Source organism: Microcaecilia unicolor, chromosome 6 (genome assembly GCF_901765095.1).
Source record: "Microcaecilia unicolor chromosome 6, aMicUni1.1, whole genome shotgun sequence".
NCBI classification, from domain to species: domain Eukaryota; kingdom Metazoa; phylum Chordata; class Amphibia; order Gymnophiona; family Siphonopidae; genus Microcaecilia; species Microcaecilia unicolor.
The window spans coordinates 33278896-33301018 of NC_044036.1; the positions used below are offsets into that span (position 1 = coordinate 33278896).

Genomic DNA, 22123 nt, shown 5'->3' on the forward strand with positions numbered 1-22123 from the left:
TAACCTCGGGGGAGGGTGGGCTTGAGAGAGGAAGCTGCGAACTCGGGGGGGGGGGGGGGGTTGTGTTTGAAAGAGGCGACCTTGGGGGGGGGGAATGGGGGAAGCAGCGACCTCGCTCGCGGGTGTTTGGAGAGTGGAAGAGTCGAACTGAATAGGCGACCTTGGGGGGGGGGTGGCGAGGGGGAGGTGCGTACTTGTTTTGAAGCCTCCAAAAGTCCCTAGCAATGTGTGTGTTCAATGTGTGCTCGTCCCTCGCGTCCAACTTGATGACGTTGAGGGCGGAGCGATGCGATTGGTTGAGTGTCATTGCTCCGCCCTCGACGTCATCACGTTTGACGCGTGGGCGGGGCAGACACAAAGCGATCTCATCCCCTTCACTTTTAGAATGTTGGGTAAGTGAGGCTTCATTAGAACGTTGGAGGTGCGTTTTATACAGTGTGTTTTCACTAGCAAAAAAGGTGCCGGTACTCAAATGCCAGGCCACCCTTCAGGGGTGAGGTGATCACTGGTGGACCCACCCCACAATAACCAGGCCACCTGCAACCAGTCACAGAATCTATGACAAGGCAGAATTGGTGTGTAGAGCCTGAGCTCTTTCATTAAAACTCAGGGACCATGAGTCAATTTTAGCAGACAATGGAAAAGGTGCCGGTACTCAGTACCCCCAAGTACCCCCTCAAAAAAAGCCCTGGTTTTATATAGAGAGATAATGGTTTTACTGGGTAGTTTAAACGGGCTGGAGGGGGGGGGGGAGGGTTTCTTTTATGCATAGAAGATTGGTAATTTAAAAGTGGAGGGGGAAGGGGGTTATGAATGGAAATATTGCTCTGACTTGCCCCCCCCCCTCACATACCTAGCTTGCCCCCCTATTGCCACCCCAAATATTTATGTCTAGAGATGCCACTGCGTCTATTCCACTCAATGTTTTAAATATCCAAATCAACCCCGTAACTTCGTTTCGGTATCTATGAATCATTTTTTTTATTCCAAATTGGTCTCTCAAGTCATTAAAAAGGGCTTCTATTGGATTTGCAGAATCTGGTCTATTAAATAATTTCTTGATTTTCTGCTCTTCATACTCTCTTATTCATGCCTTCGTTATCAGCCGTATTGATTATTGTAACTCTATTTACTGTGGTATCTCTTCAAATCTTCTTCGCCATGTCCAGACACTTCACAATTCTGCTGCTTGTTTTCCATGTAATGAAAAACGCTAGGACCATATTTCCCCACTTCTTTCCCAGTTACATTGTTTGCCTATCTGCTTCAGATGTTGGTTCAATGTTCTATGTCTTACACACAAGGCTTTACATCTTGTTTCTCCATCATATCTTTCTTCTTCACTTCGATCCCTTGACTCATACCAGCCGGTCCTTCCGTCACTGAGAAATGCTCACTATGAATCCACTCGTGGTTTCGCCTATTACTTTTTATCACCTTACTTTTGGAACAATTTTACCCCCCCCCCCCCTACACACACACACACACACACAACTTAGGTCCAAATTATCCTTCCCTAAATTTAAGGCCCTCTTAAAAGCTCATTTCTTTTGAACAGGCATTTGGTTTTTCAAACGAATTAAGAGTCCCACTGGTGCCAATGAATCTGCATTACCACAGTAGTTTGGGATAAGGGTTAGGGGGCTAGAGTCCTGGTATGGTTATTGTATGATTGTTTAATCTCTCCTATTTTAAAATGAAGTTCTTTTCCAAATTTGTTGATTCATTTTACGGTAAGCCACCTTGGCCTGGTTTCAGACTTGGTGGGATATCAAAAACGTAATAAACATAAACAAGAGATAGACGAAGAGGCCATGGATGTGAACTTGGTCGCTCCACATTCTTGTAACATTTTGGAGGCCTCTCAACCTGAGAGCAGGAACTGTGTGATTGAAGCTGAACTTAACGGGATCCCTTACTAGGTGCTAATAGACTCTGGCAGCGTCAAGACCCTTGTTCAGAGAGAAATAGCAAGAGAACTATGAGCAGACCGTAACATTATTGTGTGTGCATGGGGACCAAATACAGTATCCTACACCTCAGGTGTCCCTCAAGACCCCAGTTGGGTAAGCTGAACTGGAAGTGGCTGTCTTATCATGGCTTCCTTACTCAGTTGTCAAGAACTGGGATGTCCCAAAATTTGGAAATGTCTGGGCTCAGCTAGCTTCTGGCTCAAAAAATAAGAAGAGTAGTCTTTCCTCGAGATTTTCCCTTTGGAGGACCCTGACTTCTTTACAGAGAACCCAAAGCTGCGTAAACAGCACTGACAGTGGCGGTTGGAAAAGCTGCGCTGCCCACTGAACTTAGGTGCTGCAGCTAATGAGGACTCAAGGCCAGGAGAAGATAGGCAGGACACCCCAGACCATTTGGATAGTCTGCTTGAGTGGAGTAGGGAAGGAACCCAGGGAGATTTTAAGAGGGCTCAGGCTGAGGACAAACCCCTTAGAATAGCATGGGCCAAAGTTATAATGGTAGATGAAAACCTTGTGGGCAGTCAGACCCCTTCAAGGTAGCTCCCCTGTATTTCATAGTAAAGAATGATTTATTATATAGAGTGACCAAAGGAACCCTGGAGAGGGAGGACGTAGAGCATCTGTAGGTTCCTCACTCTTATCGTAGGCAGGTCATGCAATTAGCCCATAGCCACCTATTAGGAGGTCATGTGGGAGAAGAGAATACCCGGGAACACATCCTGCCCTGGTTTTTCTGGCTGGGTGTGTTTAAACAGGTAGTCCTTTTCTGTCAGTCCTACTTGATCTGCCAGCTGAGTAGCCCTGCAAGGGCTCCACCTGCCACTCTCGTGCCCATGCCCATGGTCGATACCCCATTCAACCAGGTGGCCATGGACTTTGTGGAACCACTGGAATGAACAACGTGTGGCGACAAATACATTTAAGTCATTTTGGATTATGCCATATGCTATCCAGAGGCCATCACACTGCGTAATATCAAGATTACCACTGTGGCTAGTGCACTATGGGAAGGCTTCTCCCTGCTGAGATACTGACTGACCAAGGCAACACTTTTACGTCCTGAGTCATGAAGCAAGTGTGTGCCCTGCTGAAAATAAAGACCTTGCGGACACTGGTGTATCATCCACAGACAGACAGAGAGGGGCATAATTGAATGAAAACGTCTATCTCCATGGGCGTTTATCTCCGAGAACGGGTCCGTGAAGGGGCGGACCGAACCGTATTTTTGAAAAAAATAGACGTCCATGTTTTATTCGACAATTTGTGAGCTGGGCATTTTTGTTTTTCAGCGATAATGGAAAATGAAAGCGCCTAGCTCAAAAACGAATAAATCCAAGGCATTTGTTCGTGGGAGGGGCCAGGATTCGTAGTGCACTGGTCCCCCTCACATGCCAGGACACCAACCGGGCACCCTAGGGGGCACTTTTACAAAAACAAAAAAAAAGGTAAAAGAGCTCCCAGGTGCATAGCACCCTTCCCTTGTGTGTTGAGCCCCCCAAATCCCCCTCAAAACCCACTGCCCACAAGTCTACACCATTACTATAGCCCTAAGGGGTGAAGGGGGGCACCTACATGTGGGTACAGTGGGTTTGGGGGGGTTGGACGACTAAGCATTAAGCAGCACAATTGTAACAGGTAGGGGAGGGATGGGCCTGGGTCCACCTGCCTGATGTCCACTGCACCCCCTAACAACTGCTCCAGGGACCTGCATACTGCTGCCAGGGAGGTGGGTATGACATTTGAGGGTGAAAATAAACAGTTGTGAAACGGCATATTTTGTGGTGGGAGGGGGTTTGTGACCACTGGGGGAGTCAGGGGAGGTCATCCCCGATTCCCTCCAGTGGTTATCTGGTCATTTAGGGCACTTTTTGGGGCCTTATTCGTGGAAAAACAGGGTCCAGGAAAAGTGCCCTAAATTCTAGCTACAAACGCATACTTTTTTTCCATTATCGGCGAAAGGTGCCCATCTCTGTTCGGGTGATAACCACGCCCCAGTCCCGCCTTCACCACGCCTCCGACACGCCCCCGTCAACTTTGTACGCTTCCGCGATGGAGTGCAGTTGAAAACGTCCAAGTTCGGCTTTCGATTATACCGCGTTATTCGTTTTTGGGAGATAAACGCCTATCTCCCGATTTAGGTCGCAATATAGGCATTTTTGTCTTTCGATTATAAGCTGGAGAGGGTCTGGTGGAACGCTTTAATAAGACTCACAAGTCAACGTTAAGGAAGTTTTGGCGGAGGCCATTTCCTGCAGGAAAGGCAGACTTCCTTTTATCCGCTGCAGTAAAAAGGAAGCCTTGGCGTGTATGAAAAGCATGCGCCGATAGTAGCGCAGGCCCCCGTTTACCGCAGCTTGGTAAAAGGGGACCTATAAATGTTACTACAGTTTAGTATAAGGATCCCCTAGTTTGTTTAAGCAAGTACTCTTGGGTTTTTCTTTTGCTTATTTTTCTTTTTCTTTCAGTTCTTAATGCATTTTGATACTGTCTATTACTAATTCTACCCATCTTATTCAAAACTCCAGGTCCAGCAGTGGGGAGGTAAGTTCAAAGCCCAGAAATGGCTATAGCTCTCTTCTCAGAGATCAGGTCACCCGGCATCACTGCTCTCTTTGATTCTCTTCTGCACCTCCCCTCCCCCACCACTAAAAGAAGAAAGATCAACCAATATACTGAGATCTTTTTTTTGTTGTTGTATTAATAAATGAGATCTGAAACTTCCAATCGAAGGAAATACCTTTTGGTTTTATTTCCATATCAACCACACCAGTTCAACCTTCAGGTGTAAAAGAGCTTTTGCATTTTTTTTCTTTGTTTGACTTTTGGGGAAAAACATGAAAAGATTAACAAAACCTTAAAGATTTGGTAAGGGTACCAATTTTCTAAATCTTTGCTTATTTACTAAGGATAACCCTCTCACTCAAGTCCAGATATAACATTTTTCTAACCCTGGGCAGGACTAGAGAGCTGGGGTTGGGGCTGGGGGTCAGAATGTCATGGCAGTACCCCTTTGAATGAAGCCAACCATGGCCCTAGAGGAAGAGAGATCAGGCCTTTCCTAAGCATGGGTAGGTGGCATCTTCAGCATTTTATTTTACCCCAGACAGTTGTCTATCCCCTTAATAACCAAACTAACGGAAGGGATGGTGACCAAACAACTCACAAACTACTTAAAAAAATTCTCAATATTACACGACTCCCAGTCAGGTTTTCGATCTAACCACAGTACTGAAACAGTACTAGTTACTCTCATGACTAAATTCAAACAAATGATTGCAGCTGGCAAAAACATACTACTTCTACAATTTGACATGTCTAGCGCCTTCAACATGGTTGATCATGGAATACTACTACATATCCTCGAGTACTTCGGAATTGGAGGCAGCGTTCTCAATTGGTTCAAGGGGTTCCTAACCACACGATCATACCAAGTGACATCTAATTCGACTACATCAGCCACATGGATACCAGAATGCGGAGTTCCACAGGGATCCCCCCTCTCACTGACTCTATTCAACTTAATGATGATACCCTTGGCCAAACTACTATCAAACCAAAACCTCAACCCATATATATACGCAGACGACGTAACGATCTACATCCCATTTAAACAAGACCTAACGGAAATTTCCAATGACATCAACCAAAGTCTACACATCATGCACACATGGGCGGATGCATTTAAGCTGAAACTCAATGCAGAAAAACCCAATGCCTAGTACTCACCTCTCAACATAACACAAACAAATTCACCACCATTAACACACCAAAACTGAGTCTTGGAATTACCATTGATCGACACCTAACACTTGAGAACCATGTGAAAAACACAACCAAGAAGATGTTCCACTCAATGTGGAAATTAAAAAGAGTAAGACCTTTCTTCCCAAGGACCGTCTTCCCACTTAAAGAACGCATCATGTTCAAAATATGCTCCCTAGTTCACAAAATCATTCACGGAGATGCCCCAGCCTACATGTCAGACCTGATAGACTTACCACCCAGGAATGCTAAAAAATCATCCCGCACATTCCTTAATCTTCACTTCCCCAACTGTAAAGATTTGAAATACAAACTAACAGATGCGTCAACCTTTTCATACCTGAGTACACAATTCTGGAACGCGCTGCTGCGCAACTTAAAAATGATTTATGAACTAACTAACCTCCGCAAACTACTGAAGACCCATCTCTTTAACAAGGCATACCACAAAGATCAACAAATGTGAACTCCTCCACATACATCCAGAACTGTCTTATAATATCTGCTTGTTATGCTACTATCATGTTTTATCATTATCATGTTACCCAAGATCCTTCTGTAATACTAAATGTCTATTTTCTCATATATTTCCACCATTCATGATGTATTGTAAGCCACATTGAGCCTGCAAAGAGGTGGGAAAATGTGGGCTACAAATGCAATAAATAAATAAATATGGGGTCCTTTAAGGCGCATTGAAATCTGGGATCACTGCGTCCTAATACGGCACTTTCTTACACTCTAAGCCCAGATTTACTGTTGCATTAAAGTTGGGCATTTTCCCTTTTTTTTTTTTGCAGATTGTGCACTGATGTTTCCCATTAGCACATAGTGCCTGCGGGAACCTCCTATTTAAGAGGTGCTAAGTAGGCCCGCACTAACCCTGCGTTATCCAGTTAGTGCACGCTAATGCGAATGAATTAGCTGGATATCACGGGGATACCAATGCTCCATCTATGTCACACACCCCCTAAAAATATATTTTTTCAAACTGTTAACGTGTGCTTAACACGTGCAAATTAATAAAATACCACAAAACACTAACGCAATTACAGTAGCCAGTTTTTCCAACGCTAAGCATGCATTAGGGTTGAATGCCCTTTGGTGAAGAGGCCCGTCTGGGCATTTAACATCTACTATTCAATCCAGGGCTATTGATCTTCCACGTACAGTGATAGGTCTTGTCAAAACTTTGTTCCCATGTAGAAAACATTAATTTCAATATGGCTCCTTTTGTGTTTGTAAATTACCATTCCTGGTAATGTTTTTTGTTTTTTTTTTTAAATTCTCTTTCACTTACTTGCAAACAGCAGGTCAAACAATTAACAAAATAATATGTTTAAGTCAATTGACTGCACTTTGAAATGGGAAATTTAGCACATGGCTTTGTTTCAATGGTTTATTTTTTCCCATTCTATTTTCATGCTACAAAACAACAGGTGAGTTTTTTTTGTCTAAATCTGTTATAGAACAGAACATTATTCATAAAACCAAGCATTTAAAATCCTTACAGGAGCAAACCATTAACGTTTAATGTTGAAAACAAAATCTGCATAATAACCCTGCAAACAGATTAATGAATTAGCGTAATTGGATTCTTTCAGTGTATTTGCATTAAATTCAGTGACATGTAAGTGCATAAGAATATGAAGAGACCGCTTTTTGATCTGTGTGACAACTATTTCTAAGGCACAGATATAGACATTGTGGGGGTCTTTTACTAAAACTTAGCTCGTGTTATCTGCAGCAGGGACCGTAGGAATAAAATGGGCCCTGCTGCAGTTAACTCGAGCTAAGCTTCAGTACAAGACCCCCCTGTATAATGAGCATGTGACTCCATACTTTAGATTCATAAAACTAAAAAAGAAAGTAAATTTGTAAGTGATTCTGACTTACAAGTAAGGCATTATCCACAGATTCTATATATTCCAGTGGCGTAGCTACGTGGGGCCAGGGGGGCCTGGGCCCCCATAGATTTGGCCCTGGACCCCCTGCCAATGACCCTCTTGACCCCCCCTCCCGCAGCCAACCCTCCCCCGCCGCGGGCTACCTTTGCTGGCGGGGGACCCCAATCCCCGCCAGCCGAGGAGGTCCTCTTCTTTCCATGAAGGCTTCATTCTGTTTCTGACGTCCTGCACGTTGTATGTGCAGGACGTCAGACTCACGGAAACAGAACGAAGCCTTGGAGATCAGCCAGCTGATCTGCAAGGCTTTGTTCTGTTTCCGTGAGTCTGACGACCGTTGCTGGCTGATCTGCAAGGCTTCGTTCTGTTTCTGTGAGTCTGACGTCCTGCACGTACAACGTGCAGGATGTCAGAAACAAAACGAAGCCTTCGCAGGAAGAAGAGGACCTCCTCGGCTGGCGGGGATTGGGGTCCCCCACCAGCAAAGGTAGCCCAAGGCAACAGCGGGGGAGGGTTGGCGGTGGGAAGGGGGTTGAGGGGGTTGTCAAAGTTGGTGGCGGGGGTTGAGAGGGGTCGGCAATGCCAGGGGGGGGTCGATAATGGCTGCGGGGGGTCGGCGGCACAGGTGGGGAGGGCTAAAATGTGCCCCCTCACCGCGGGCTCTAGACCCCCCTCCCGCCGAAGTCTGGCTACGCCCCTGATATATTCTGCGTGGAAACTGAAGCATATTCCATAACAATGCGCATAACCTAGGGGCCCTTTTACTAAGTTGCGTAGGCACGTCCGCACGTCCTATGTGCGTCGATTTGGAGTTACCGCCCGGCTATCGCATCGCCCTTGCAGTAATTTCATTTTTGATGCACGGCCACTAAGCGCACCAGAAAATAGTTTTTATTTTCTGGTACGCGGCAGAAACTGGGCGGTAATCGTCATTCTACACGCGTAGACAATTATCGCATGATGAATGCGCGAGGCCTCACCTCTAACTCAGTGGCTAGTGGTAAGGTCAGATCCAAATTGGACAGGTGCCAATTTTCATTTTGTCGCAGGTCCATTTTCGGCAAAAATTTTAGAAAGGCATTTTTTGCAGGCGCGCTGAAAAATGGATCTGCTTGTGCCCAAAACATGTGCCTATACTAACACAGGCCATTTTTCAGCGCACCTTAGCAAAAGGACCCCTTAACTGGTTAACAAGCCAATCAGTACTGATAATTGCCAATTAACAAGCAATTATTGAAACTAATTGGCATTAATTAGAATTTATGCGCAGGACTGTCTAAGCATATTCTATAAAGCGCTACACATAAATTCTAAGTCACATAGTTGAAAAGGGGGTGTGGCCATGTGTGTAAAATGGGTGGGTCGTGGGCATTTCTAAAATCTATGCGCTTTGTTATAGAATACACCCGGTCCACGTTATTATAGAATACACAGGTTTTACTTGGTGTAACTGCCCACGACCAAATGTAGTCATGCAGACTGGTGCTCGGTGTATTCTATAAACCACACAGAAATTTAGGCTTTGATAATAATGAACCTGTCTGGGCCTTCTCTGAACCAAAGTCCTGAAAGCCTGAAGCTAACAGCTTTAACTAAAAGCATAGCCTCTGTATGACCCAGAGATTGTACTTTGTGACAAGCTGGCTTAGCAGCTTTTCAGAAAGAAGAACCTAGAGCAAAAATGTTCCAGCCAGGGGCGTAGGATAGAATGTGGTTAGGGGCTTTCTGGAGTTATGTGGACCTGCAGACATAAGATAAAAGGTTGCTGGTGAAATGGTCTGTGAAGCAAGCAAATAAACATTCTAATGAGTATGATGTTGCTCTGGACCACCCTAATAATTTTGATCAGCTGTGGAAGCAAATGTTTAGCAATATTGGGGGCAGGTCTAATGCTTGCAAACTATTAGAATTATATGGTGATAGAAAAAAAGTATATAACCTGAGTGTCAGCTGGACTTAGTCAGAGATGTGCTTAGAGACTGCACCTGTACGAATCCTGTGTACACTCCCATGAGAAAAGCATTGTAGACTTTACCATTATTGACTGTCTGTTTTTCTAACTTGGTAAGTGAATAAAACTCAGTATTTTCTCATATCTTTGTGGCATCCACTTTGTTTCTCCCTAACTACTGGAGTGTGTGGAGCATTCGTCTGGGTTGGGAAGAGCAGATAAATTAATAAACAGCTTATTCTATAAAGTACTCCTAAATTAAGGTATACTTTATAGAATGCGCTTAGGCGAATTTCATTTTGCCGCCAAAGTTTTAGGTATGATATGTAGAATCTAGTCCTATGTTCATTCGGGATTTAGAAAGACATGTCTTATGAAGTTGTATCATTATTTTGCCACGGAACACATGAATTTACTGAAAAAAAGGGGTCCTTTTACCAAGGTGCCTAGGCACTAATGTGCACCTAATGCGGCTAAAAATGCTAATGCAGGACGCACTCAGGCATCCTGCGGTAACTGCCAAATTAGCGCACGCTAATCTAGTGGCTAAAAAATCTTTATATTTCTGAAGGGGAATGTTAGGAGGGCAGACAGTAGGTGTCCTTGCGCTAATCAGTTAGGAGGAAATTCTATGAATGGTGCTTAGAATTCTGCTGAAAAAAATCAACGCTAAGCATGATTTTGTAAAGGGCGCACCTTTAGACGACAGCATTTACGCCTGCTGAAACATGGTGTAAATGCTGGCACCTGAGATAGGCACTCTGAAGCCATATTCTATAACTATGGGGACCTTTTACTAAGCCGCAGTAGGCACTAGCATGTACCAATTGCTGCCTGGATGTCTCAACGCCATCTCAAATTAAACATGGCTAAAACTGAACTTCTCATTTCCCCCCCCCCCTAAACCCTCCTACCCTCTTCCCCCATTCTCTATCTCTGTTAATGGCTCTCATATCCTCCCTGTCCCCTCGGCTCGTAACCTTGGAGTCATCTTCGACTCTTCTGTCTCCTTCTCTGCTCATATTCAACAAATCGCCAAAACCTGTCGCTTCTTTATCTTCAACATTAGTAAAATTCGCTCCTTCGTTTCTGAACACCCCACCAAAACCCTTATTCACACCCTTGTTACTTCTCGCTTGGACTATTGCAATTTACTTCTCACTGGTCTTCCGCTCAATCATCTTTCTCCTCTCCAATCTGTCCAGAATTCTGCAGCTCGACTTATTTTTCACCAGAATCGCTATGCCCACACTAGCCCACTTCTCAAGTCTCTCCACTGGTTCCCTGTCCGCTTCCGTATACAGTTCAAACTTCTCTTACTGACCTTTAAATGCATCCGCTCTATGACCCCTCGTTACCTCTCCTCTCTCATTTCTCCCTACATTCCTCCCCGTGAACTCTGCTCTCTGAGCAAGTCTCTCTTGTCGTCCCCCTTCTCCTCCACCGCTAACTCCAGACTTCGTTCCTTTCATCTTGCTGCACCTTATGCCTGGAACCATCTTCCCGAGCCCATACGTGTAGCTCCATCTCTACCTGTTTTTAAATCTATGCTGAAGGCTCACCTTTTCACTGCTGCCATTGGCTCCTAGCTGCTACTCATTTGCCCTCCTCCTCCCCTTTTCCTTTTTACCCTGTAATTCCCTTGCCCGTAATGTCTTGTCTGTCTGTTTTATCTAGATTGTAAGCTCTTTGAGCAGGGACTGTCTCTCTATGTCAAATGTTCAGCGCTGCATGCGTCTGGTAGCGCTATATAAATGCCATTAGTAGTAGTAGTATGATTCCAACTTCCCTTCAAAGGCAGTCAACTCTGGAACGCCCTACCCAGACCTATTCGCTCTATTAAAGATTACCTACCCTTTAGAAAATCGCTGAAAACCCATCTATTCAAGGAAGCTTATCCAAACGTCATGAGCTAACCCTAGGAACCCACCTATTCATCACCTGATCCTGCGACGACGACATTGACTCAGTCCACGCCTCCTCTAATTTTCCCTATGTTTACCAGATCCTATCCCTTGATTATCTCAATCTGTCTCAATCTAGCCTAAAACTAGCACCTTCCCCTTCCTCCTCTACCCCTCTCCCTTTTAATATTCCCTAACTATACATCTCCATCACTCTACTAGCTCAGCCTGTTTTTCTATGCACTACACCGTAAATTTACTGCTATGTAAGCCGCATTGAACCTGCTATAAGTGGGAAAGTGCGGGGTACAAATGTAACAAATAAATAAAATAAATAAATAAATAGTAAAAGAGCACTACCGTGGGATGTGCTGAGGTGTCCCATGGTAGTTTGGCCATCAGCGCACACGACTCCCACGTAAAAAAAATATATTTTTTATTTTTTGCTATGGGAGGCGTGTCTAGGGGCAGAGAGTAGGCGTGCCCTGCATTAATCGAGTAACACGGGTACATTACCGCACACTGCTCAATTAGCACAGGAGTAGCGTAAGCGCACTTGCCGTCTGCTAAATAGGTGGCAGTGAGGGCTTCCATGGTAATGGCCACATGCTAATTGGGAAATTTGCGCATGTCCATTTAAAAAAAAAAATATGGAAAGGCGGCTATCTTACTGCCACGCTAAAAGTGGCCACAGTGCATGAAAAACCCACGTGCTGGCACTTATTAGTATGGCTTGGTAAAAGGACCTCTATGTGCGCAACTTTTCAGAATGCCCATCACCAAGCCCCCTTTTGAGTTACATGCTAGTAGAGTTAGGCGCCATGCCTTATAGAACAGCGTGCAGCCAGATGTGCTTGCAAATTGTAACTTCAATAATTGGTTAGCACCCAGTTATTGACAGTTAAGGGCTCGTTGCTTAATTAAGTTGGGCGCGCCTCTGGGATGCTCAAAACCGGGCATCATATATAGAATTCAAGGATCTGCTCATCCACATTACTGCACGCTAACTGGTTAACACAGTATTACCATGTGCGCCCTTACCATCTACACAATGGATGGCGGTAATTTTATTTAATGGCCATGCACTAAATGCAATATTAGCAGATAGCCATTAATACATTAAAAAAAAAAAAAGAAAATCACCCATTTTATGGCTTTAGTAAAAATGGCCTTAGTGCATAGGGAAAACCCATGCAAGGGACTGCTATGGCCATTTTTTGTCACAGCTTAGTAACAGGACCCCTAAGCCATATGCAGCACCGGAATGAGGTATCCTGGCACCTAGAGCAAGCAGCATGAAATGTACTCTCTGAATGTGACCATTGCAGTCTTGTCCTGGCAAAGCTGGATTGAAAAGTGCTCTCTAAAATATACTGTTGGGGGCAAATTAGTATTGACCCACTCTATTTCAAGCCCTGGCCATGTGCTCTCCATGGGTTTTCTTACTTTCAGAAATTTGCCAACACATACCATGATCCTGTTTAGGCCAGCTTGGTCTTGGTATTACCCTTTTGGACTTGTGGATTGTAATTCTATAAAAATTAGAACATAAAAACATAAGAATTGCCATACTGGGTCAGAACAAGGGTCTGTCTAACCTAGTATTCTGTTTCCAACAGTGGCCAATCCAGGTCACAAGTACCTGGCAAGATCCCACAAATATCAAGATTCCATGCTGACTACCCCCCCCCCCCCCCCTCCTCCCATGGATAAATAATGACTTTTTCCAGGTCTACCTTCAAAACAATTTCTAGACTTTTCTTCCAGAAATTTGGCTAAAACCTTTTCTAACCCACCTACATGAACTGCTTTTACCACTTCCTCTGCTAATGAGTTCCAGAGATTAACTATTCACCCCTTTTACAAAGCCGTCCTAGTGGCTGCCGGTGTGGTAAGGCCGCACAGTTTTGTAAAAGGAGGGGGTGGGTTCTCTGATTTGTTTTGAATGTACTACTTATTAACTTCATGGCATGCCCATAGTCTTTGTAGTTTTTGAAAGAGTAAAAATTTAATTTGCATTTACCTGTTCTGTTCCGCTTAGGATTTCTTAGACCATAGATCCAATGGGGGTTAAAACCTGAAAGGCTCAGCCTATCCAGATGACATGAAGCCCATTGGAAACCCTAAGCTGATCACTGTTGTCAGATGCTCTTGAGCCAAACCCATTATTAGAAGCATTTGGGTCATATGAGCTTTCTTTCCATAAGCACAGAATAGGATAAAGTTATTTTCAAATAAGACCGAAAGTATGATTTGATATGCAAAATGTGTTACCCTCCCAACAGTGTGATGGAATTAATAAAAGAATTATCATAACATTTATATTTACAAAATCTGGGATTTTTTAATATGAACTTCCTTAAAGCCATTTCCCTTAAACATTTAAAGAGTTTAACGGTACAATTTTCCTTTTTTTCCCCCCAAGTTATAAAATAAAAATCCCATTTGAATTTTCTAATGTACAAAAGAGATAAGAGATGAACAATTTGATCACACAATCAGTTTGTTATAGCAAAGTTCATGCCACCACTGTCCCACGAAAGGAGTCTGTTTTATCCAAATCCGTGAACCAGAATTATTTGGCAAATGATTTTTCTTTAAAAAAAAAAAATGGCACACAGAGAAAACACTTGTCTGCATAGCATCACAGCAGCAAGATAGCGGAGAAAGAAAACAATCTTCCTTTACTTGGCTTTTTAAGTCTCTTGGTTATCTGCACTTCACTTCGTCAATGGAACTTCATGTTCATGTCCACCCATAGCAGTTCTCAAACAGAAAGCAGAATTTTTCTGGTTTAGATGCTCTCACTTTATCTCTCTGTTTCTCTCTCGTTCTCTTCCTCTGCTTCTGAAGGCCCATTTGGCAACATTTTCTAATTCATAATACAGGGATAAATCGCATAGCTAAATCTTGCCACTTCAAGGTAGGAATCCATATGTGGCATAATTCCCATCTTCTCAACACCCTTCCACCCCCCCCCCCTAAAAAAAAAAGTTATAAAATTTCAAAAAAGACCCAAAACAAATCAAACAATAATTAAAAAAAAAACCCATAAAAATAATAGGTGGTTTATTATAATAATAACAAAAAAGAAAAAAAATCTCCATGACTTAAAATATGCAGACCGAGGCCTACAAGGCTCCAACATAGTGATGCCACTGCTACATATAAATTCTGTGTCATGGCTGAGAGAAGAACAATAATTGCATCACATTATTTTTTTTAAATCCCTTGTACTGAAAGACAATGGCCCCCAAACAACAAATCGTTAAAAAAAAAAAAGCATAAAAACATTAATGTGAACGTTTTCCATTTGGGATTATCAACAGCTTACATTGCTAGGGCTGCCCGATATTTTAAAAAGTTGTTCTTTTTTTTTTTGTGCTGCCTTAGGAATTGCCATTGGGTTCATAAGGTCCCTCAGATACACTTGTACAACCGATCCTCTAGGTAACCATCTCTAGACCAGATTAAGCGAAAGAAAGTGGTGAGAGTCAAAGGCCGGTCAGGTTCCAGAGTTCCTGTCTCCTTGAAGCGCCAGATACTCCATTACGTATGCTATTTCTTAGGTCTGTTGATCTGGGCATAGAGAGGCTCTTTTTTCTGAGAAAGAAAGACATGAAAATCAGCATATGTGTCTTAAAGTATACGTTATTTTAGAGCAATATTTCTCAAGCTTGTCCTGGCGTAACCTCCTGGCCAGTCTTGTTTTCAGGATACCCATTATGGTTGTTCACAAGCATGAACAATTTGGCTAGTTTTCTTCTTTATTTCTTTTTCTCGGAAAATTTTCCCAATTTTTGGGGTGTTATTTTCAGATAGGGTGTCTTAATTCACTTAGAGGTCCTTTTACCAAACAGCAGTAAAAGGACCCCTGTGCTTGCATTGATAAGCGGGTTTGCTGTGTGCCGAGGCCTCCTTTTACTACCACTGGTAAAAGGACTTAAAAATAAATTAATATGGTGGTGCTGTAAGTGTAATACTCGCCACGTGGCCATTTCCGGGGGGGGGGGGGGGGGGGAGTCCTTATCACTTCCTATTTAGGAGGCGGTAAGGGCTCCCACGCTAAGCTGGCGGTAACAGGGTACCATAAAGCATTGCCTGATTACCGCTGGGTAAGCCCCCAGCTTTAAAAGATACGTTTTTGGTGCTGGAAAAGCTACGCGGTGGGAGTTGGCACTACCACCGTGCTTCAGCGGTAGCTCAATGGTAGGGCTGAATTGACGCACACCAAGTCCACAGTATCCTTACCGCGGCTTGGTAAAAGGGTTCCTTAGTGCACCTTAAATCAATGGAGCACACACTAACCCCTGGATTCTATATATGGCGCCTGAAAATCCGCACAGAAATTGAAGTGCATTCTATAACTTAATTGGTTTACTAGCCAATTAGCACTATTAATAGGATATTAACAAGCAATTATCAACACTAATTGGCATTGAGATTTATGCATACAGTTTGCTAAGTGTATTCTGTAACGTGGTGCACCTAAATTCTAAGTCACATAGTTGAAGGGGGGTTGGCCATGGGGGGGGGGGCATGGGTGTTTCTAAAATCTATGCACATTATTAGAGAATACAGCTGATCTGTGCCTAGTTTAGGCATCAGGATTTACACCAAGTAAAACGTGGCTTAAATGGATGCGACCAAATTTAGGGCCCTGTTTACTAAGCTGAGCTATAGGTGCACCTATGGGTGTGTCTAGCGTTAACCTGCGCTAATTTTTAGCGTGAGCTAAAAACGCTAGTGTACCTTAGTAACCAGGGCCCTTAGCCACATGGTGAGTTGCTCACTGTATTCTATATACCGTGTGGAAATTTAAGTCTATTCTATAAAATGTAGCTGTACTTTAGAGCATACACCTAGGCGTCATTTTGTTCCGTGTGAATTTTTCAGGCGCCATATCAAGAATCTAGCCCTAAGTGTCCCCTACTAAACAAATGCATGAGACTAAGTTGATCAGTGGATATTAGATCAATTTGGTGCACACCAAAACTTTTGAGGCGCATTAATAAACCAAATGCACAGTAACGAATGCACACGGTTCAAGTTTCAAGGTTCAAAGTCCAGTTTAGTTGATACACTGCCTACATAATAAAAGTTTAAAGGGTAGTTATGCAGCCGGTGGTAGTGAGTGCTTTTTTAGCTACCTCCAGCATTGTCCCTGGATAATCAATGCCAAGCCATGTCTGGGCACCAGCACTGAATATCTGGGTTTATGAGACCAGCTATTTATCTGGACCAACAATATATCCTTTTACTAAAGGGTTGTGGGCATGCGCCACTCTGAAACTACGGCTAGGCAACTGCAGGAGCCTGGCGTTAGTTCCCACCCCAGTGCGTGCCACTTCCGGTGCTACAAAAAATATTTTCAATTTTGTAGCGCCAGTGATTATCCAGCAGTAATCGGGTAGCGCCGCATGCAGACTGGTTACCGCTGAGTTAGCCCTTACTGCCACCTCAATGGGTGGTGGTAAGTGCTCCCCCCTCCAAAAAAATGGCAAAAACATTGGAAGCAAAAACAATTTGAAAGGAAATTATAAATTGCACAGTTCATTCTTTATATTGACCAGTGATGAAGTATGATATTTAAGTTCTACATACTGAAGGGCAATTGAGACCTGAAAATCCTTGATGGTCCCTCAAAAAATTGTTTTAGTTAATTGATATTTGTATGGTGTTGGAATAATTTAAATATGATGTATAGAACAAGGAAAAAGCATATATTTGCATATTCTGCCTTAATTACATGCAAATCTATCTTCTGCATATTAATTGTGGCCATCCTGAAGACCAGACTGGCTATGAGTTGCTCGGAGACAAGTTTGAGAAATCCTGTTCTAGTACATTTTCATGCAGATGGCTGTGGTCCACAAGTAAAAGACTGAAGTAATGGAGGAGGGGGATAGTTTTTCCATGCATCATTACTATTAGACTGTATTTAAAGATGTTACATTCTGAAAGGTTTCTTGGCTCTGCTTTTAGTATTACATCAAAGAGTTAATCACAAACTGAGAGCAAGGCTAAATCCAATAATCCACACCGTATTTCATGCACTGCCTGCAGAGGCAGAAAGGGGCCCTTTTACTAAGTGCGTTAGTTTTGACACTTACCACACATTCAACACAAAAATTACCTGGAATGACAGCACAAGAAAGGTGGTGCAGGTCCACTCATATATACATAAATAAATCACTGGTGCAGTAACGAACCACCCCCCACAGCCTCCTCAATAGCCGATCTCCCTACACATCTGCTCCAAACCCTACCCCCCCCCCCATCAGGCCCCTCCAATAAACTCCCTGACCATCCAAGACAAATCCTATCCCAGAACAAGTCCCCCTGATTCCCCCCTAAATCAAGCCCCTACCTCCCAACACACCCGATCCCCATGATTAAACCCCGATCGCAAAATCAAGCTCATGTAAGTCACCTTACTTTCTAATTCTTCCTACTTACTTACTCATCTATATGTTACAATTTTGCCTTACCCTTCACTACCAATTATAATGTTCTATTATGCATTGTGTAGTCATTGCAACTAGTATACCATGCCATACTTTGTATTGTTACTTGAATATTTTTACTGCTGTAATTGCCTATTGCTCATGTTTGATCTATATTTACTGTACACCGCCTTGAGTGAATTCCTTCAAAAAGGCGGTAAATAAATCCTAATAAATAAATGACTTCCAACACACCCAATCCTCTTGATCAAGCCACCTGACCCCACAACCGATCCCTTCAATCATGCCCCATGATCTCCCACCCCAATACAGGGGGCTATTTGTACTCAAACCCCACATCTTTTTAAAAACCCCACCCTTCCAACCAAATTATTCATCCCCCTGGGACTTTCTAAGTGGACAACATTCGTGGAGCAGTGGGTCCCAGGTGGCAGTGATCCCTCTTTACTGCCACCCGGGTTGGCACCTGAACCCCAAATGGTGCCCATGACCCCTAGTGGTAGTCTCGCAGTATTACTGCAAGGGGAGTTACTCTCCATATATGGAAAGATGACCTGGTTGCTCACAGGAGAGAGATTTCGGCCACCCAGGACCCACTAATACTGTCTCCCAGGTAAGTTCCAGGGCGGATTGCGGAGGAGGGGAAGAGTTGGACTAGCGGGGTGCGTGATTTGGTCAGAGGGATGGAGTTTCCAGCTGGAGGAGGTGTTTATTGGGGTGTTGGAATTGTGATGATGGTTCAAGTATCTGTCAGGAGACTCAGGGTTATGGTGGGCACTGGCATTCTGTCTGGGGGGGGGGTGGAGTCTGTGTTGGGGGGTTTGGATCTGATCAAGGGGAGGGTCAGGGGGCTTGATCGAGGTGATCAGCTTTGTCGAGGGGAGGGGGCCGGGGAGTTGACCAGGCGTTTGGATTGTGTCAAGGGAAGGAATAGGGGGGATATGCTGTGCTACTGACTACTGTAAGCACAGCTGTACTTACTGCCTCCTCTCAGCAGTCATGACAACTAATTCACAGTACGAACCCATGCGGTAGTTGTCACAGCCGGAAACACCCCACCCACTCATGTTAGGCCCAGATCCCACCCTCTTCTGTGTTAAACAGCTAACTTGGAGACTTTACTGCAGCAACTGCCTTTTTAATACAGGAGACAGTAGTGTAGGTCTCCGCTACTGTCTACAACATGGCAGGGGCATAGCCAGACCTCATGATGGGAGGGGGCCAGAGCCCGAGGTGGGGGGGGCACATTTTGGTCTGACTCCCTGCCGCCTCGCCCCGCTGCCCTGCTGCTCCCCCTGCTGTCCTGCCGCTTCCTACCCACTGCTGAAGCAAATACCTTGGTCCCCAACCCCCCCCCCCCAGCTGAAGCATTATCCAGCGCTGGTCTCCGGTGCCGCCGCGTTCCCTGACCTGCTCTGTCTGCCCCCTCATGTCCTGCATGCTCCTTTTAGTGAAATTGAGCATGGGGACCCCCGCCAGCAAAACCAGGGGCCCACAGAAAATTTGGGGGGCCCTGGATCCTGAGGCCCTACATAGCTACGCCACTGCAGCATGGTAAACCCTGTATTAGCTGCTTAACACAGCTTAGAAAAAGGGGCCCAACATCTCTTTAAATTTACTCATTGACAATGATACATTACTACTACTACTTAACATTTCTAGAGCGCTACTAGGGTTACGCAGCGCTGTACAATTTAACAAAGAGAGACAGTCCCTGCTCAAAGAGCTTACAATCTAATAGACAAGTGAACGGTCGGTCTGATAGGGGCAGTCAAATTGGGGCAGTCTGGATTCACTGAACGGTAAGGGTTAGGTGCCAAACGCAGCATTGAAGAGGTGGGCTTTAAGCAAAGACTTGAAGACGGGCAGGGAGGGGGCTTGGCGTAAGGGCTCAGGAAGGTTGTTCCAAGCATAGGGTGAGGCCAGGCAGAATGAGTGGAGCCTGGAGTTGGCGGTGGTGGAGAAGGGTTCTGAGAGGAGGGATTTATCCCGTGAACGGAGGTTACGGGCGGGAACGTAAGGGGAGATGAGGGTAGAGAGGTAGTGAGGGGCAGCAGACTGAGTGCATTTGTAGGTAAGAAGGAGAAGCTTGAATTGAATGCGGTATCTGATTGGAAGCCAGTGAAGTGACTTGATACACATATAAAAAGCAGTTTTATACATGTAAATTGCCAGATAGATAGATGGCAGCATGCACTGATTTAGAGGCGGTGTGTTCTAGCTGGATTTCTCTGCTGTTTATTCTACAGTATATTTTAAAATAGAACATGTATATCTCAGAAGTTTTATTACTTGGCATTTTCTACTAGCTTGAAGTCATGCATAAACCCTGACTAGCTTCTCCTTTGGACCTAAGGCTTGGAGAAGTGCTTACGGATGGAAGGGAAACTGCTCACTGCTCTAACATTCAAAACCACCTCTCGGGACAAAGTTTGAATTTTGGAGAATGACTGCTTACTACTACTACTACTTACTTAGCATTTCTATAGCACTGCCAGGGTTACGCAGCGCTGTACAAGTTTAAACATGGGGAGGGACAGTCCCTGCTCAAGAGAGCTTACAATCTAACGGTAACAGACTACGTAGTCAGTGTAGGTAACAGGAATGGGGAAGGTGGTTAGGCGCCAAAAGCAAGGGAGAAGAGATGGGCCTTGAGTAAGGACTTGAAAATGGGCAGGGAGGGCGCATGGCGTAAGGGCTCAGGAAGTCTGTTCCAGGCATAAGGTGCTGCGAGGCAGAAGGGGCGGAGTCTGGAGTTAGCGGTGGTGGAGAAGGGTACAGATAGGAGTGATTTGTCCTGAGAGCGGAGGTTACGGGTGGGAACATACGAGGAGAGGAGGGTAGAGAGGTAATGGGGGGCAGCAGATTGAGTGCACTTGAAGGTCAATAGGAGAAGCTTGAACTGTATACGGTAGTGGATTGAGTGCTTATGTTCTCAAACATGCAAGCTTGCACAATTTGTCACTTATACACACATAAGTTGTGAAATCATGTCTTGCATGTGTATATAGCAATATTTTACAGATAAATTCTCTAATATTTCTGCCCTCTTTTTGACTGTGTTCATTCGTAATGTTGCATTTTTTATTATGCAGCGTGATTCTTCAGGAGCCCTCGACGTAACAGCTCTGTGCTTGCGAACAATGTGCAGGACGTGAGAAACAGAAGGAAGCCTTTTGCGAGAAGAAGAGGACCTCGGCTGGCAGGGGTTGGGGTCCCCTGCCAGCAAAGGTAGGCGATGGCGGGTTGGCGGCGGGAGGGGGGGGTCGAGAGGGTCAGCGGCAGGGGGGGGGCAAAGTCAGCAATGGCAGGGGGGGCTAAAATGTGCTCCCTCACCTCGGGCTCTGGACCCCCCTCCCGCCGAAGTCTGGCTATGCCCCTGCGGCAGAGTCAGCATTTGGCTGGTTAAGTGCAGATATTCAGCTTTTACCTGGCCAGGTTAACCACATAAATGGGACCGCATAAAAATCAGTCCTATTTTTATGTGGTAACCCATAGCTGGTTAAGGGGTCCTTTTACTAAGGTGCGCCAAACCATGGCCTACGCTGTTGTAGACACGTGTATGGGACGTGCGCAGGTCTATTTTTCTGCATGCCTGCAAAAAACGCCCTTTTTTTTGGTTGAAAATGGATGTGTGGCAAAATGAAAATTGGTGCTCGTCAATTTTGGGCCTGAGACCTTAATGCCACCCATTCATTTAGCGGTAAGGTATCACGCATTAACTGGGCGGTAACCATCAGTGTGCGTACAATGCCGATTACCACCCGGTTAGCACCGCGTGCCGGAAAATAAAATATATTTTCCGGCATGCGTACTGGACAAAAAAAATCAAATTACCACCCAGGCCACGCGGTAACCGGGCGTTAGTTCTGAATTGGCACGCGTTGGGCACACGTAGTCACCTACGTGGCTTAGTAAAAGGGCCCCTAAGTGCTGAATATAAGTGCTGTGCATTAGCCGGCTCCGCAAAAAAGAAAAAGAATATTCAATGCCCAAGCCTGGACATAGCCCAGCATTAAATATCCAGGAATAACGCTGGCAGAGGTCAGCAAAACGCTCACTACCATCGGCTGAATATTTACCCTATCTGTTTAATTGGAAGCTGGGCTAGGTGAATATAAGAACACTAGTAAAAGAGGCCCATTGCCAACAGAAAGGAAAC

The 22123-nt window shown here is 44.6% G+C and overlaps 1 protein-coding gene across 1 annotated transcript in view; it reads right to left on the bottom strand.

Annotated features, from left to right (window-relative positions):
• Window positions 1–14550: 14550 nt before the first annotated feature.
• The window catches only part of LOC115471808 (disabled homolog 1-like), a 119549-nt gene continuing 111976 nt past the window's right edge, over window positions 14551–22123 (bottom strand). Inside the window, exon 12 of the mRNA XM_030205639.1 lies at window positions 14551–15097. Within this exon, the coding sequence (XP_030061499.1) occupies window positions 15053–15097 (45 nt within the window). The 3' untranslated portion in view covers window positions 14551–15052. The remainder of the gene's footprint in view (window positions 15098–22123) is intronic.